A 13,610-nucleotide genomic window follows, 5' to 3' on the forward strand; every position below is an offset into this window, starting at 1 on the left:
GTCCTTCCCCAGGATCTTGCCTGGCGGAGGAACGGCTTAAAGTACCCAGGTGTTTTTAGTGGAGATGAAGAAACTAAAAAACAAAATTGGCTAGACACGTTAGAAGAAGTACAAAGAAAAATGGAAAAATGGAAGTGGCTTCTCCCCCATATGTCGTACTGAGGCAGGACTCTTGTCCTCAATAACCTGGTGGCCTCTGTGGTCTGGCACCGGCTCACTTGCATGGAGCCCGCCTCTGGTTTGTTAGCACAGGTTCAGACAAGAGTCCTGGCTTTCTTCTGGGACGGCATGCATTGGGTCCAGCAGGGGGTGCTGTATTTGCCCAGAGAGGAGGGAGGACAGGGCCTCATCCACCTGGCCAGCAGGACCGCCGCTTTTAGAGTTTGTACAAAGGTTTTTAACAGGGCCGGCAAACTTAATGTGGAGAGATGTGGCCAGATGTGTCTTCAGATGGGTGAGTAACTTGGGGCTGGATGATGCTCTGTTTTTAACTGACTTTAAATTTGCAAAATTAAAGGGGCTACCTCCTTTTATCAAAGTGTTGTTAAGGCATGGGCCCTAAGTTGAAAAAAGAACCAGCTCTGACTCTCTGTATTGGCTGCTAAGGGAACCCATGGTGGACCGAGCCAGGCTGGATGTCTCGGCCGAAGCCATGCCGAGACTGATGGCTGTGCTGTGGCGGACCCGGACCTTACTCTTCCAGCACGTAGTGGCCGTGGCAGGGCCAGACCTGACGGGCGCGGAGGGAGTGGGTTCCCTGTTGGGCATCCGCTATACCCAGGCAGCCGAGGGGGTGCTTCGGCTATGGAGGAACAGACTCAGCATGAGAGAGAGGTGTCTCCTTGAGGACTACGGCCAGGGGACCGAACCCGACAGTGAGGACCCCTTCCCAGAGATTAGGCTGGCCGCCCATCTCGGGAATCTAGATGGTCCTCTCCTCAGACCAGCAAAGACCTTCTCCCTGGTAGCGGTCGATAAGAAGACCTTATACAACAACTGCGTGAGGGTACTAAACAGGAGAGGACTGTCGAACAGGAGCACCAGCATGTGGGCTGATCGGCTGGGATGGAGCCCGCCCCTGTTGGAGGGTCCTTTACAAGCCGCCCCTGAAGAAGAGGACCGGGGACCTCCAGTGGAGGATCCTATATGGGGCTGTTGCCCTGAACTCTCTTATCTCCAGAATGAACACTGCTGTGTCGGACCAGTGCCCGTTTTGCTCCGGGCGAGAGACTGTATTCCATGCATACAGTGAGTGTGAGAGGCTCACTGTACTTTTTAATGTCATAAAAAGTGTTTTTAATGGTTTTAATGAACCCTTTTCTATTCTAACTTTTATTTTCGGTGCAGGTTACAAGAAAGTAGCTCGCAACAAGTGGCAACTCCTAAACTTTATCTGTGGTGAGGCCAAAATGGCAATTTACATCTCCAGGAAAAACAAAATTTCAAGAACTGGAGATAGTGAGGCCACCTCTGTGTGACGCTGCAATGTCCTGTGTAGGCTGAGGTTGGAGTTTGGGTTTTATAAAATGATAAATGACCTCGGCAAATTCTACGATATATGGTGTCACAGAAATGTTTTATGTACTGATCATTTGAACTTTGCACACCCCCTTGTGGGATAAATTGTATTGTTGTTTTCTTAATATTTATTTATTTATCCATTTATTTTTGTGGCTGTTATTATTACTATTATTATTACAATTATTATTATTGTTATTATTGTTGTTATTATTACTATTATTGTTACTCTGTGTGTTTCTAAACAGGGCATTTTTGTGTCCCTGTGTAAATTGTAAATACAGTTTTTGTAAAAATCCAAAAATCTCCTCTCCTCTCCTCTCCTCTCCTCTCCTCTCCTCTCCTCTCTCTCCTCTCCTCTCCCTCTCCTCTCCTCTCCTCTCCTCTCTCTTTACCCAGCCAGCCATCAGCAGGAGGGTCCCCCTACCTGAGCCTGGTCCTGCTCAAGGTTTCTTCCTGTTAAAGGGGAGTTTTTTCTTGCCACTGTTGCTTGTTGGGGGTTAGGCCCTGGAAAGCGCCTAGAAACAATTTTGATTGTAACAGACGCTGTATAAATAAAAAATGATTGATTGACTGATTGAATGCTGAGTTTCAAACATCTCTAAAGACACCTGTTGTATCTTTAAAAGGAGGAGAACCCTTTTCCCAGCAGGTTGTCTATTGAAATTAAAATACACTTTCTCTGTCTGATGAGATGCTTCAGTGAGATACAAGCGACCAAGAGACCAGAGACTTCTAAGGACGAATGATTTATTCTGTGGTGGCCCTTTCAGGGCAGAACTCATAAAAAATTAAACTGCTTCGTTTGTGCGTCAACTGTTTCTGCACCGCAACAAATAAAACGCCTCCCCAGGAAACCAAATGTCACGGGAACCCTTTAAAGTTGCTATCCTTTGTCAAGTGAGGGCAGCACAACACAAAGAAGTATTTAGAATTAACGTCAGTGATTATTCACTGCGTGTTGTAACATTTTATATTTTCACAGTACCACTTTTTAAAGCAATTTTATTTGACCATATCAATTTCCTCTTACCTTCGACATCTATTTAGTTCAGAGGCAACATTTTTTTTATCGTTTATTTCTTGCTTTTTTTCCCACAGAAAATTTTACAAAAAGAATTTACATCAGTAAACATTAATTTCAGCTGGCATGAAAAAAATCACTTTTAAAATGTAGAAACAAAAGAGTTCATTTAGTGGCTCTAAAGCTAATAAAGGGGGAAAAATCTCTTTCATTCTCTCTCCATCTCCAACCTTTGATTTTCTCTACTTTTCTTTCTCTTCCTCTGTCTGTCTGTCTGTCTGTCTGTCTGTCTGTCTGTCTGTCTGTCTGTCTGTCTGTCTGTCTGTCTGTCTCTCTCCATCTCCAACCTTTGTCTTTTTCTACTTTTCTTTCTCTCCCTCTGTCTCTCTCTCCAACTCTTACGTCCTCTTCCGTCTTGTAAATTGGTTACTGTCGCCACCCTGTGGTCATATCGGTCCATACATCAACCAGAGGCCACTGTTAAAAGATAGTGTCAGTATAGTGTCATGCATAATCTAATATAGTATACATGTTGAAATCATTAAAAATGCAACATGTTTGAAAGGTATACACCACATTTCATAGTCTGTTTGTGAAGGCCAAGATCAGTCTTTTTGTTCTTCTTCTGTCTCCTTTGAAATTGGAAATTCCAGCGAGGTTCTGTATCGAATAGGCACCTGGTGCTCGTCGCTGATTTGCTGTTTGGCGACGGGGGCGTGGATGCGCAGCTGTCCATCATCCATCAAGGAACAGGACAGGCCAGAGAGGTCAAGGTGGTCAGGGAGGTCAATCCTTCGAGCAAAGCCCATCTGAGAAGAGGCAGAGGAAGAGAAGGAGGCGCAGGAGGAGGAGGAGGAGCAGGATTGACTCTCCTCTGCTCCAGCCTGTTTCATGGCCACCACTGCCAGGCTCCTCCCCTCCAGCTTGACAGTGATATCAGTTGGGGCGTAACCACGGGCGTCGAGAGTGACCAGAAGTTCTCCGTTGCCTTCAGTGCTCTGCAGCTGTGAGTTGGGGCCCTCTGTATGTGGCTCTTTTGCATCGTTTAGCCTAGAAGACAGCAGGCACAATCATTCAGTCCAATATGGATTTAACTTTACCACAGAGGGGCTGGGGATGCTGATGAGGCTTATCGGGGAAAACACCTCCCAAAGTGGCTGACTAGTGATCACAATCTTGTTTGGTCTCTAAACACAATGTTTGCTCCAATGGTTTCCAATGTTTGGAAACCATTTTTATTTAAAATTTTCTTTGATTGAATGGTTCTAAAAAATGGCAGATGTTTTCATTTAAGTTGCAGAAAGTTAGTCAGCTATAAAACAAGACAAATGAGATTTTAAGATTATCTTATTTGCCTCTTTTCCTGTGACTCATTTTAAAGGTTTGTCCACATGTCTAAAATGAATAATGACCCTAACATCTAAAGGACAAAAACTTAGACTAAGTCATTAAATTCAGTTTTAATATATTGTGGAATGGTCTAAACTATGTACAAAATGCATGGTATATAAATGGGTATTTATACCTTATTCTAAACAAGGATCAATGATGGAGCTCATACAACAGTTTAACTAATCAAGAAGCCTCCACCAACACATGATGGAGCTCAGTTGTTCATTGGATCATTGGATCTATCACTGATATATATTGTTTCAATCTTCATTTTATTTTATTAAAAAAGGAAGAAATATCTGAGGTTAAAAAAAAGCTACATGTGTTCCAAGCCTCTGTGGCCACCCTGTACATACCTGTCCAAAGTGGAGGACATGAGGGGCAGGTTGAACAGCTGAGGCCCACCGTGCAGCTCCTTCAGGAGGCTGTCCACCAGCTTGGCTCTCTGGCTGAAGAAGCCTTGCTTGAGCGAGGGGACGCTTTCGCGATGCAGGGGCCAAAGCAGCTTCCCCCGGCTGAAGAATGGCTCATCGCTGAAGAAGCTGCTCAAAGCTGCGTGCTGGGACATCATGTCGGCGCTGGAAGATGGTCTGCGTTGCTGGGTAGAATAAAGGCGCGTTGTTTGGGACATTAAGCCCAGGCTTCCCCTCCTTATATACCGCAGCTGTCCTGACCCATCCCTCCCTCTCTCTCTGCTATTTCCGAGCCATGATCTCACAGCTGTTTCTTAGAGTGTAACGACCAGGTCAGGAATGCCCCGCCGTTCATCTACGGGCTAAACGCAGCTCATGGTCATATCCTGTTTGGGTTTGTGTGCATGAGCTTGCATTTACGCCACAGCTTTCCTTCTTTTGATATGTAAATCCTGCTGATGTAGAAAGAGATCTGTTAAATGTTTGATCAGCAAAAACATAATCCTAATCTTCTATACATACATACATACATACATACATACATACATACATACATACATACATACATACATACATACATACATACATACATACATACATACATACATACATACATACATACATACATAACTCTTAATCATCTTTAGGTGCGTAAGTGTGTGAGTGAATGAGACGCCCATTGGACTTATTGATTTACAACCCTCACGGAATTCTCTGGCCCGGTGACCCGGAGGATTCAGAAGCTTTCTTGAGTTTTGGCCCTTTCTCACATCATTACAAATGTCTGTAAAGTTGAATTTTTCATCATATTTAAACTGGCATTGTAACCAAAAGAGGATAAATCAAGCATCAACTTATTCTTATTTATTAAAAACTGAATTTAACCATATTTTGAATCTCCTGGTCAAACGGGCTAAAATAGCTGTTTAGGAGTGCATCTCGTCTCGGGTTACTGGGCTTCGTCTCTGCTTCCAAGCAGCATGAGCTCAGCATGATGATATTACCCAGAATCTCTTAGCAAGTGTGTGTGAAGCAATGCTTACACACCAAGACACCCCGTGCAGCATGTCTATCTGCAATGTCTATTTGTGGCCGTCTTGGCATCATGTTGTGCTAAACCACCTTCATCTCATTGGCCTAAACAATGTCCTTGCCTTAACGTGATTGGCTACAGCCAGCTAGCACACTGTGGTATTCATTATTTATGCTTTTCATTGTTCACTGACACTAAACAGACAGAAGTTGTTATGGCCACGTTCCTAGGTTTGCCTTTTATTTTCTGTCCCCATGCTGATGCATTTGTGGACTGATGTGAAAAGAGACTCAGTATCCTTTGAGTCACTAAGGGGATTTGGTGCAAAAATACAGAAGTATGTCAGTGAACCAGGATGTGCTGAGGACAGAAATAGAAAGGAGTTTTAAGATGACTCTGAAGTCCTCGGCTCTAAATGAGTGAGTTATTATTACACCACACGTTATTAATGGTTGCATGAGACCATCCAACTCAAAAAGAACTCACCTGGATTCAGGTCTGTGTACGTTAGACTCACACAAGGCATATGACTAACTGATGTGTTTATAGGTTTTTTAATTGGAATGTAATGTCAGATTCAAGTGTAAATCCATAAAACACATTGAGAAATCCTTGCTATAATAAAAGAAATCTGAAACAAGCCTGAGACTACATCATGTTGCGTAGCTGGAGCCAGGAACAGTTTAGCTAACACAAAAATACCAACCAAGAGAAAAGAGACACTCCTCTGCACAATCACGGGGCTCCAACTGTCATCACTGCTCAGTAAAACCTTTGGAAAACTACAAAATTAAAATTTGAAAACATTCTAAAAGACTGGTACAGACATCAAAAACAGATTGCCTGCTACCGCCAAGGATTAACTGGTTCCTCAGCCAAAAATGATCAACCACTGCCCAGCTGTCTGTGTGCTGCTCTGAGCTGGAGAAGCTTGTAAGAAGAAAATAAGACAGAGTGCTAAGAAGCTAAATAGATTCTTTACATTCTTCATGGTTGCCAATGTTTCCCCATTTGATTTCTGCAAACTGGAAATGTCTTTTATAGTACACAGTTATTGTAAGATAATAATTTGGTATGTTTGTCTCTAAATAGTTACTTAGAGACAGAAATGTGTATTGCACTAATCAGGGTCACAGAGAGATGGGTTCTACGCCAGCAATCACTTGGGGAGGGGCAGACACACACCCACACCCACATTCAAACATGTGCATGTGATCCTCCTATGGAGACAAATAACCGGTCAGGTGGGTTTCCGGATAATCTTGCTTGGTATCTGGTGGCTTCTGCTGCCTGAGCCTTGATGCTCCAGGTGAACACTCCCAGAACATTAAGGTGGGCAACCCAAACACACAGGCGGGACGACAAGGCTGGCGCAAGACTTAAAAATAAAACAGGATGTGTGTTACACTTCACAGTTAGACAAAAGCATCAGAGGCCCATTGAGGAAGATGAGGAGCTCACAGACGGCAGCCATCTTCTGCTTTAAATTTGGTCCTTCTGGACAATCCACCAATCAGCAGGAGCCTGAACTTCAGATTACCAATCAAGCGCAGCACACACCGATTTACATAAGAAGATAGGAAAAACACAAAAAGAGAAGCACACACTCCAACGATACAAAGACTATGATGACACTCGTAACAAGGACAAGGACAAAAACCTGTACAGGACAGCTACTTGATGCTGTCCCTGACAATATTCTGTGCTACTCTTTCAGACATATATGTGAGTGCATTTATTACAGACTGCATATATGAAGTCAAGGCAGAGACTTTGCTGACGATCCAGTTATTCTTTAAAAAAGTTATTAAATTCTTAACAAATCATAGATTTCAACATGATGTGCAAGACATACACAAGGTTGTTCAAATATCTGATATACAGTAAATCTCCATCACATTTCATATGTAACATATTCCGTTTCCTTTGTAGAGTGTTTGTCTCCTTAGATCACCCCAGTTCCATATTTTGATAAATACAATCCTCTTCTCCGTAAATGTCTATAAACTCTCCATCTTCAGATGTGGCATTTAGGACCGGAACATTAGAGCTAGAAACACCTTCTCCATAAATTTCCACAAACTGCACGTTGCATTCCGTTGTTACATTTACATAATCTGCTTCCTCCTCCTCCTCGTCTTCGGCGGTGCTCCCTCCAGAAGGCTCCCCTTGGAAAGAATCCTCATGAAGGCGATCGCCGAGGTCCGCATGTTCTGCTTTTTCACCGTCCACCTTCTCGTAATCATGTGTGCTGTCGTAGCTTTCAACAATTACTGAAAATAAAGGAAAACATCAAGAGAGAAGGTGAAAATGCACGAGTGAACATGCGTTTCAAAAGACCGGAACCGGGGAGCACGGACTTTGGTTTTGAGTGATGACTCTGCTGTGCGTGACTTTTCTCTTCCTCCAGACAGCCACACAGGTAACCAGCAAGACCAGCAGGATTAGCAGCACGATCCCAGCACCTGTGAGGATGAGCAGCATTGGATCTGAAACAAAACACAATTCATCAGTTCACAGCCTCATATGTCTAGAAAGCAGGCATGCATTTTTGACCACAGCATCATACTTCTTCCCTCATTTGAGAGTTTTTGTTTTCATTCAATCCTTTAGTCAACCAGGTAAAAGACTCATTGAGACTAAAATCTCTTTTTCAAGAGCGACCTGGCCATAAGGGCAGCAAAACAAAGTTACATCTAAACATGCAACAACAATAAAATGCCAGAACACACGATAGAACAAAATAATTTAAATTGTTACAGTACTGAAATTCCCCTAATTGATCGGTTCAGGTAGCCTCAGATCCTTCTGGAACTGGTTCCATGACCAAGGAGCAGCATATCTGAAGGCTTTGTTTCCCAGGTTTGTGTTGGCTCTTGGAACCAACGTGTGGAGGACGTCCTGTGACCCTCAACTATAATGACTGGAGCCTCTACACATGCAGGAACAGAAATGGGTCAATCACCCATCTCTGTCTTGGTCTCCATTATCTCCCAAACGGTTTTGTTGTTTAAGCTGCGATCGATTCTCCAACCAGACCTAACTGGTCCTCCTGAAAACAATAAACTTCCAAAGAAAAACCTTTTCATTTTATAGGGTAAAAATATTACATATACAATTCCAAAGCCTGAGACAGTGGCAGAAGACCAGGCCAAGAAGCAGAGGGTCATAGTTCAAATCCCAGTGTGGGCAAAACTTGGGAGGGGGCAGTGCCAGGACACCCCCCAATGTGATGCCCATGTAACCTGGAGCTACATACATAAATATGTCCCAGGATGAGCTTCCAACACAGGGGTGCACCCTGCCCCTGCCCATATGTAGCTGGGCAACCTCCAGCACCCTCCCTGTCACCCCAAACAGGGATCCAGGAAGTGAGAGTGAAATCTAAAACTTTGTTTAGTAATTCTGAGAATAAACTGACATTTAAATTGAGTTGTTTTGTTTTGTTTTGGCAACCCTCTGTTTTTAATTACACAGGTCTGGATTTATATTAAAGATATTCCACTGGTTTGAATGTTTGCATGTGTGTCGCCTCACTCACCTGAACATGTAACTGCAGCCTCATGAGTGCGACTGCAGTTATCTAAACCAGGTCTTGTCGGCTGGCAGTCCTGTAGGGACCCCTCCTGTCCCGAACAGTTCACCCCGAGCCAGATCTGACCCATCTTGTGGCCAGTGTTATTCCAGTAGGAGATGTTGATCGGGGAACCGCAACCCACCTGTCTGCACACCACTCTGGCATTAGGCATGCCCCAGTGCTCATCACAGAGGGTCTTCCACATGCTGTTATGATAGACCTCAACTCTTCCAGAGCACCTGCTCAGCAATGCTAATCTGATCGAATACTCTATAGAGCACATGGAAACAATCAGTGTTTCAGAAGATCAAAAAGAACAGGAACTTAATGCAAGAGAAATCAAATCGGACCAACCTGCAGTTGATGAAGACAGCAATAAAAAGAAAGAGACTGTAAAAGAGAGAAGATTATTCCTTGAGCTCAGTAATGCCCATGAAGATCCATTCAAATGCCCCTGTTTAACCTGTAAAACCACAAGAACTAATTTTGCTTACCGGTACTAGAGGCCAAACAGCGAATGCATCTCTGCTGAATTGTCTCCATGACACCGAGGACACGGGTGACTGTGTACTGGCTTTCAAAGTCTGGAGTCTGAAGAAGAAACCTTGCTGAAGCACTTCCTCTTCCTCTTCTCACTTAAGCAACACATTTTTCACACTTCTCAAAACAAAGATACAAGATCCAGTTACACATTATTACATTTTGGTTCATATGATGGAGGATTTCTTTTAAACTGAAAAGGGGACAGAGTAACAGGAAGACAGCAGCCATGCTCTACAGTTTTTTTAATTGCTCACATACTAAAATGACACGCAGAGCACAAATGTTTGAATTGATACATGGAGAGCCAAACCTCTTCTCAAGTCTACAAAGCTACAAACATATTTTCTGCTTTTCACACATTTTGCAATTCAAATTGGCACAATTTTAAAAGGCACTGACCTCAGTTCCTCACAAAAATCTGGCATGTCTGCAACTTTAAATGCCAAAGCATTGGCCTTCAAAATGTCAGTACATGAGCTAATTGGCTACCTGTCATATGAGCTACCTATATGGATGAGGCACTGGGGGGCAGACCTGGTAGTGCAGCTGCCTAATTATAATTGCTCCATTTACTCTATTTTTTCTGCTTATTTTTTCTTTTTTGCAAAAATAAAATCTGGTAATATATGTCATCTGGTGCAAAAGACAGATTCTAATGACTTTACATGTAATTTTGGTTGCAGTGCTTCATTTTGCAGAATATATGAGGTATTTTTCACGTAGAGTTGTGTTGAGTTGATAAAACCAGCCTTGTTTTAAAATTTTGTTTTGGAAATTAGATAAACTTTAATTATGAGGCGTTTTCATAACTGGGCAAAAATGGGATTATGAAAACAAAATCTTGTTACGTATAAATATGTGTGTGCACGTGTGTGTTCAATAGCGCTGTAGTCACTCATTAATCAGTATTTCTTTTGTGATTGTCATCGACCTGGGTGTATTTTAGTATTCTTTTGTGGCGTCTTCCTTGTTCTTCTCTACTCGCCCTCTAGGGATCGTGGGTTTGCCACTTTTCCGCAGCTATGGTGACAGTTTGCATAACCACCCTTCCGTCCGTCATACGCTGTACAACATCTTTTTCCCCTTTCTGGATGTTCCTCCATTCAAGTTTCTTTCGTTCAATAAATGTTTGAAGACATAGTTTGCTGCCTCCTATCTGCATTTCAGTCCACTACTAACAGAAAACCTAACAACAAAGACAAAAGAAGCACCTCAGAATAAGCCTAAAGAAGCTGTGACTCTGTTGCCTGGTCCGATTTTTAAGAGAGAAAACTCATTCGTTAACCATTATCTTAGCTACACTGCCAGGGTACAGGAGCAAGATCATCTGACAGGGCTCTGTCACCCTGGCTCTTGGCTACCTCCCCTCCCCTCTCCTCCCCTCCTCTCCTCTCCTCTCCTCTCCTCTCCTCTCCTCTCCTCTCCTCTCCTCTCCTCTCCTCTCCTCTCCTCTCCCCTCCCTCACTCTCCCTCTCCTCTCCTCTCCTCTCCTCTCCTCTCCTCTCCTCTCCTCTCTCTCCTCTCCTCTCCCCTCCCCTTACCTTCATTACTTTTATCATTTGCTATCTATAAAGTCTTACTATCTATAAAGTTTTCAGCTATTTTCCTGCTTTTCATTGCATTGTTTCATTATAAACTATCATATTCCTGCATTTGGGCAAATGTTTTTTAAGCGTCTTAAAGCGTCTTTCCAGTGCCCAGTAATGACCACTAGAGGTCGACACAACACAATAAAGGGGCAGTTCTAGTAATTTCGGTTGTTTATGCAATTAATTTTGTCAACTTTTTTGTAATTTGGAGAAAATTGCCAGGCTCAGTGGACCAATGAGCAGCATGTTTTTTAATATCTTGCTTTTCTTATTTATTTATCTATTTTCCAACAGTGGTGGAACTGCAAAAAAAAGGTTTTTCTTTTTTTTTTTTTTTACCTCAATGCTAATGTGTAGGGAATAAAAACTAAAAGCCTTTGCAGCAATCAATGTAAGTGATGCTTTCATCAATTGCGCTGTACATGCACACTAAGCGATACTGACAGCTCAGTGAGCCTCATAGCGTGCGAAGGCTGAGGAAGTAACTGGGGTGAGAATGCTGCCACCACAGTCCTGTGGTGGCTGAGACTGAAGTCTGTGGTCGTCTCACTTCACCCTCACGGGCTCTGAATTTTCAACCTGCCCTCAGCCTTCAGCTTCGCCTCTCTACAGTCTGCAGACAAACAAAGAAAAGGTGCCAGTCGTATTGTAGATTCTACATGTTTGAATTGCTAACGACATTCATACAGCGTGAAATTACTCAAATGTAAAAAGACGGTACTTGAGTATAGGGGGACCCCCTGGATAGGCTGCCATGGTACCTACACCATTCTCTACTATTAAGAAACGAGTCACTTCAAAGAAACTTGAAACTGACAGCCAACTTAGTCACGGTTTCTTAGAGTCAACATGAGCGATCTCTGTGCCACATAACTGACTGTTTAAGTTTAAAACACATCAGAAGTTTAAAAAAAAGAAGAAAAACATGGGGCTTCATGTCAGAATTTTAATTTAAAAACAATTTGCAAATGAATTCATCTTCCTGATGAGAGTGAACCCAAACACGTGACGTCGCTCAGGCTATGGTCAGGTCTAATATCTGATATGCTGTAACATCTGCTTCGTCCGACGATCATGTAGAAGGTTATTTGTGTCCCGGACGTTCATGGGGACAAATCTTACAACACAGAAACAGACTAAAGGAGATTGATTGGTTGTTTCTATAGCTGATGCCTTATTTCTCTAAAATGTACAAATATTTACAGATTTCCTATTTATTTGGGCACATAATTCATCTTGGAGATCATCACGCATGAGCGGGAACTGCACTAGTGGAGTGAGACAGTGTGAGGCTCGCTGACCAATATCTTTAGCTGCTCCTGGCTGACACACAGACGCACGGTGACACCTTTTTTATGCGTTAAGACTGCGGGAAATGTCAAAGTTTTCACCCATGTGTTCATGATCTTTCTCAACAAAAAGATTTCCATTCATTAGCAGGCTGCCCAGAAGGTTTACCAGAGGTCGTGTTTGAAGAGAACTGAAAAACAGGAAGAAAAGTGAGGTGCAAGGATGGCAGCGGAGTGTGTCTCACGAGAACATGTGTGTTCGGTTGGGTGAGGCATGAGGCTACAGGGGTTACGCAGGCATCTTGTGCAACAGTGCCGATCAAAGCGTCAAACACAGAGGGAGGTGGTGTGTGCGCGTGTGTGGGTGATGTTTTGAAGCAACCTAAAAAAACATCGGAACTGAGGTAACACACACACACACAAAATTATTTATTTCCTTTATTACCCTTAAATGTAATTCTTCAACCAGAAACTATGATGATCTTGTGGGGCCCAATATTTCTGCCCCACAACGAGGGTCAGACCCCACAGCGTAAACTAAATACCTGAATTAGAATCCCACATATGTGGACGCAAACACACACACACACACACACACACACACACACACACACACACACACACACACACGCACACACACACACACACATGCACACTGAGTGCCCAACAACTGAATGTAATTCAGACTGACAGCTAGCCTTCACGCTCTGACGCACCTCACTTCCCAAAATGGATGCAGAAGTACCATTTTACACACACACACACACACACACACACTAAATGGGCTTTCTGTCCACAGAAGCTGAAAACCTAAAACATTAAGAGGAGGAGGTTGCATTGCTGAAAGGGGGCTGTTAGAATGTGGAGGACTGGGGTGAGTGTGGGCCAAGAGACAGAGAACAGAGGGATGCACAGAAAGACTGGTGGAGGCCAAAAACAGTATATGAGGAGCAGAGGAAGCCCATTTCCACTACCATTTTGAGAGAACAGTTGGTGGTGTCGCCATCTTGCTTTCTATCAATGAGTCAGTGTATTCATTTAAAAAAAGCAACATTATGATGTGGTTTTAATGCACCATTTTTGAATCTTCTTAATGATTTGATATTTAGAATAAATATAAACACAAAACCAGTTCCGCATTATTTGATACTGCATGTTTGATCTATAGCAGACCTTCAGTATGAGCTGGTGCTATGTCAGTGTCACAAAATCGACCATTTTAGGAATGCTGT

The 13,610-nt window shown here is 43.0% G+C and overlaps 2 protein-coding genes across 3 annotated transcripts; both read right to left on the minus strand.

The window, feature by feature from the left end:
• Positions 1-2,251: 2,251 nt before the first annotated feature.
• On the minus strand, positions 2,252-4,574 carry hspb9 (heat shock protein, alpha-crystallin-related, 9). 2 transcript variants are annotated; one of them, XR_008946989.1, is made up of 3 exons: positions 4,291-4,574; positions 2,890-3,592; positions 2,252-2,772 (listed from the first exon to the last, which is right to left on the minus strand). XR_008946989.1 is itself a non-coding variant. In XM_057013908.1 (2 exons), exons 1-2 carry the CDS (start codon positions 4,563-4,565, stop codon positions 3,148-3,150), a joined length of 720 nt encoding a protein of 239 aa, XP_056869888.1. In that variant the 5' UTR covers positions 4,566-4,574; the 3' UTR covers positions 2,252-3,147. The 2 variants fall into 2 exon arrangements, 1 of the variants encoding a protein (XP_056869888.1); XM_057013908.1 differs by having other exon boundaries at positions 2,252-3,592.
• A 1,344-nt stretch (positions 4,575-5,918) lies between these two features.
• Positions 5,919-9,547, minus strand: LOC130514379 (scavenger receptor cysteine-rich type 1 protein M130-like). The gene is made up of 5 exons (XM_057013907.1): positions 9,452-9,547; positions 9,312-9,347; positions 8,922-9,227; positions 7,741-7,869; positions 5,919-7,653 (listed from the first exon to the last, which is right to left on the minus strand). Exons 1-5 carry the CDS (start codon positions 9,498-9,500, stop codon positions 7,331-7,333), a joined length of 843 nt encoding a protein of 280 aa, XP_056869887.1. The 5' UTR covers positions 9,501-9,547; the 3' UTR covers positions 5,919-7,330.
• Positions 9,548-13,610: the final 4,063 nt, after the last annotated feature.

The sequence above is a fragment of the Takifugu flavidus genome, chromosome 18, assembly GCF_003711565.1.
Source record: "Takifugu flavidus isolate HTHZ2018 chromosome 18, ASM371156v2, whole genome shotgun sequence".
In the NCBI taxonomy this organism is placed as follows: Eukaryota; Metazoa; Chordata; class Actinopteri; order Tetraodontiformes; family Tetraodontidae; genus Takifugu; species Takifugu flavidus.

What these genes read in the sequence shown, in the direction of transcription:
- hspb9 (XM_057013908.1), bottom strand. Translation starts at nt 4,565, where the DNA reads ATGTCCCAAACAACGCGCCTTTATTCTACCCAGCAACGCAGACCATCT. An exon ending in ATGTCCTCCACTTTGGACAG is followed by an intron (nt 3,593 to 4,290) that starts GTATGTACAGGG and finishes GCTGTCTTCTAG; the next exon opens with GCTAAACGATGCAAAAGAGC.
- LOC130514379 (XM_057013907.1), bottom strand. Translation starts at nt 9,500, where the DNA reads ATGGAGACAATTCAGCAGAGATGCATTCGCTGTTTGGCCTCTAGTACC. An exon ending in GGCTGCAGTTACATGTTCAG is followed by an intron (nt 7,870 to 8,921) that starts GTGAGTGAGGCG and finishes GTTTTGTTTCAG; the next exon opens with ATCCAATGCTGCTCATCCTC. An exon ending in AGTCATCACTCAAAACCAAA is followed by an intron (nt 7,654 to 7,740) that starts GTCCGTGCTCCC and finishes CTTTATTTTCAG; the next exon opens with TAATTGTTGAAAGCTACGAC.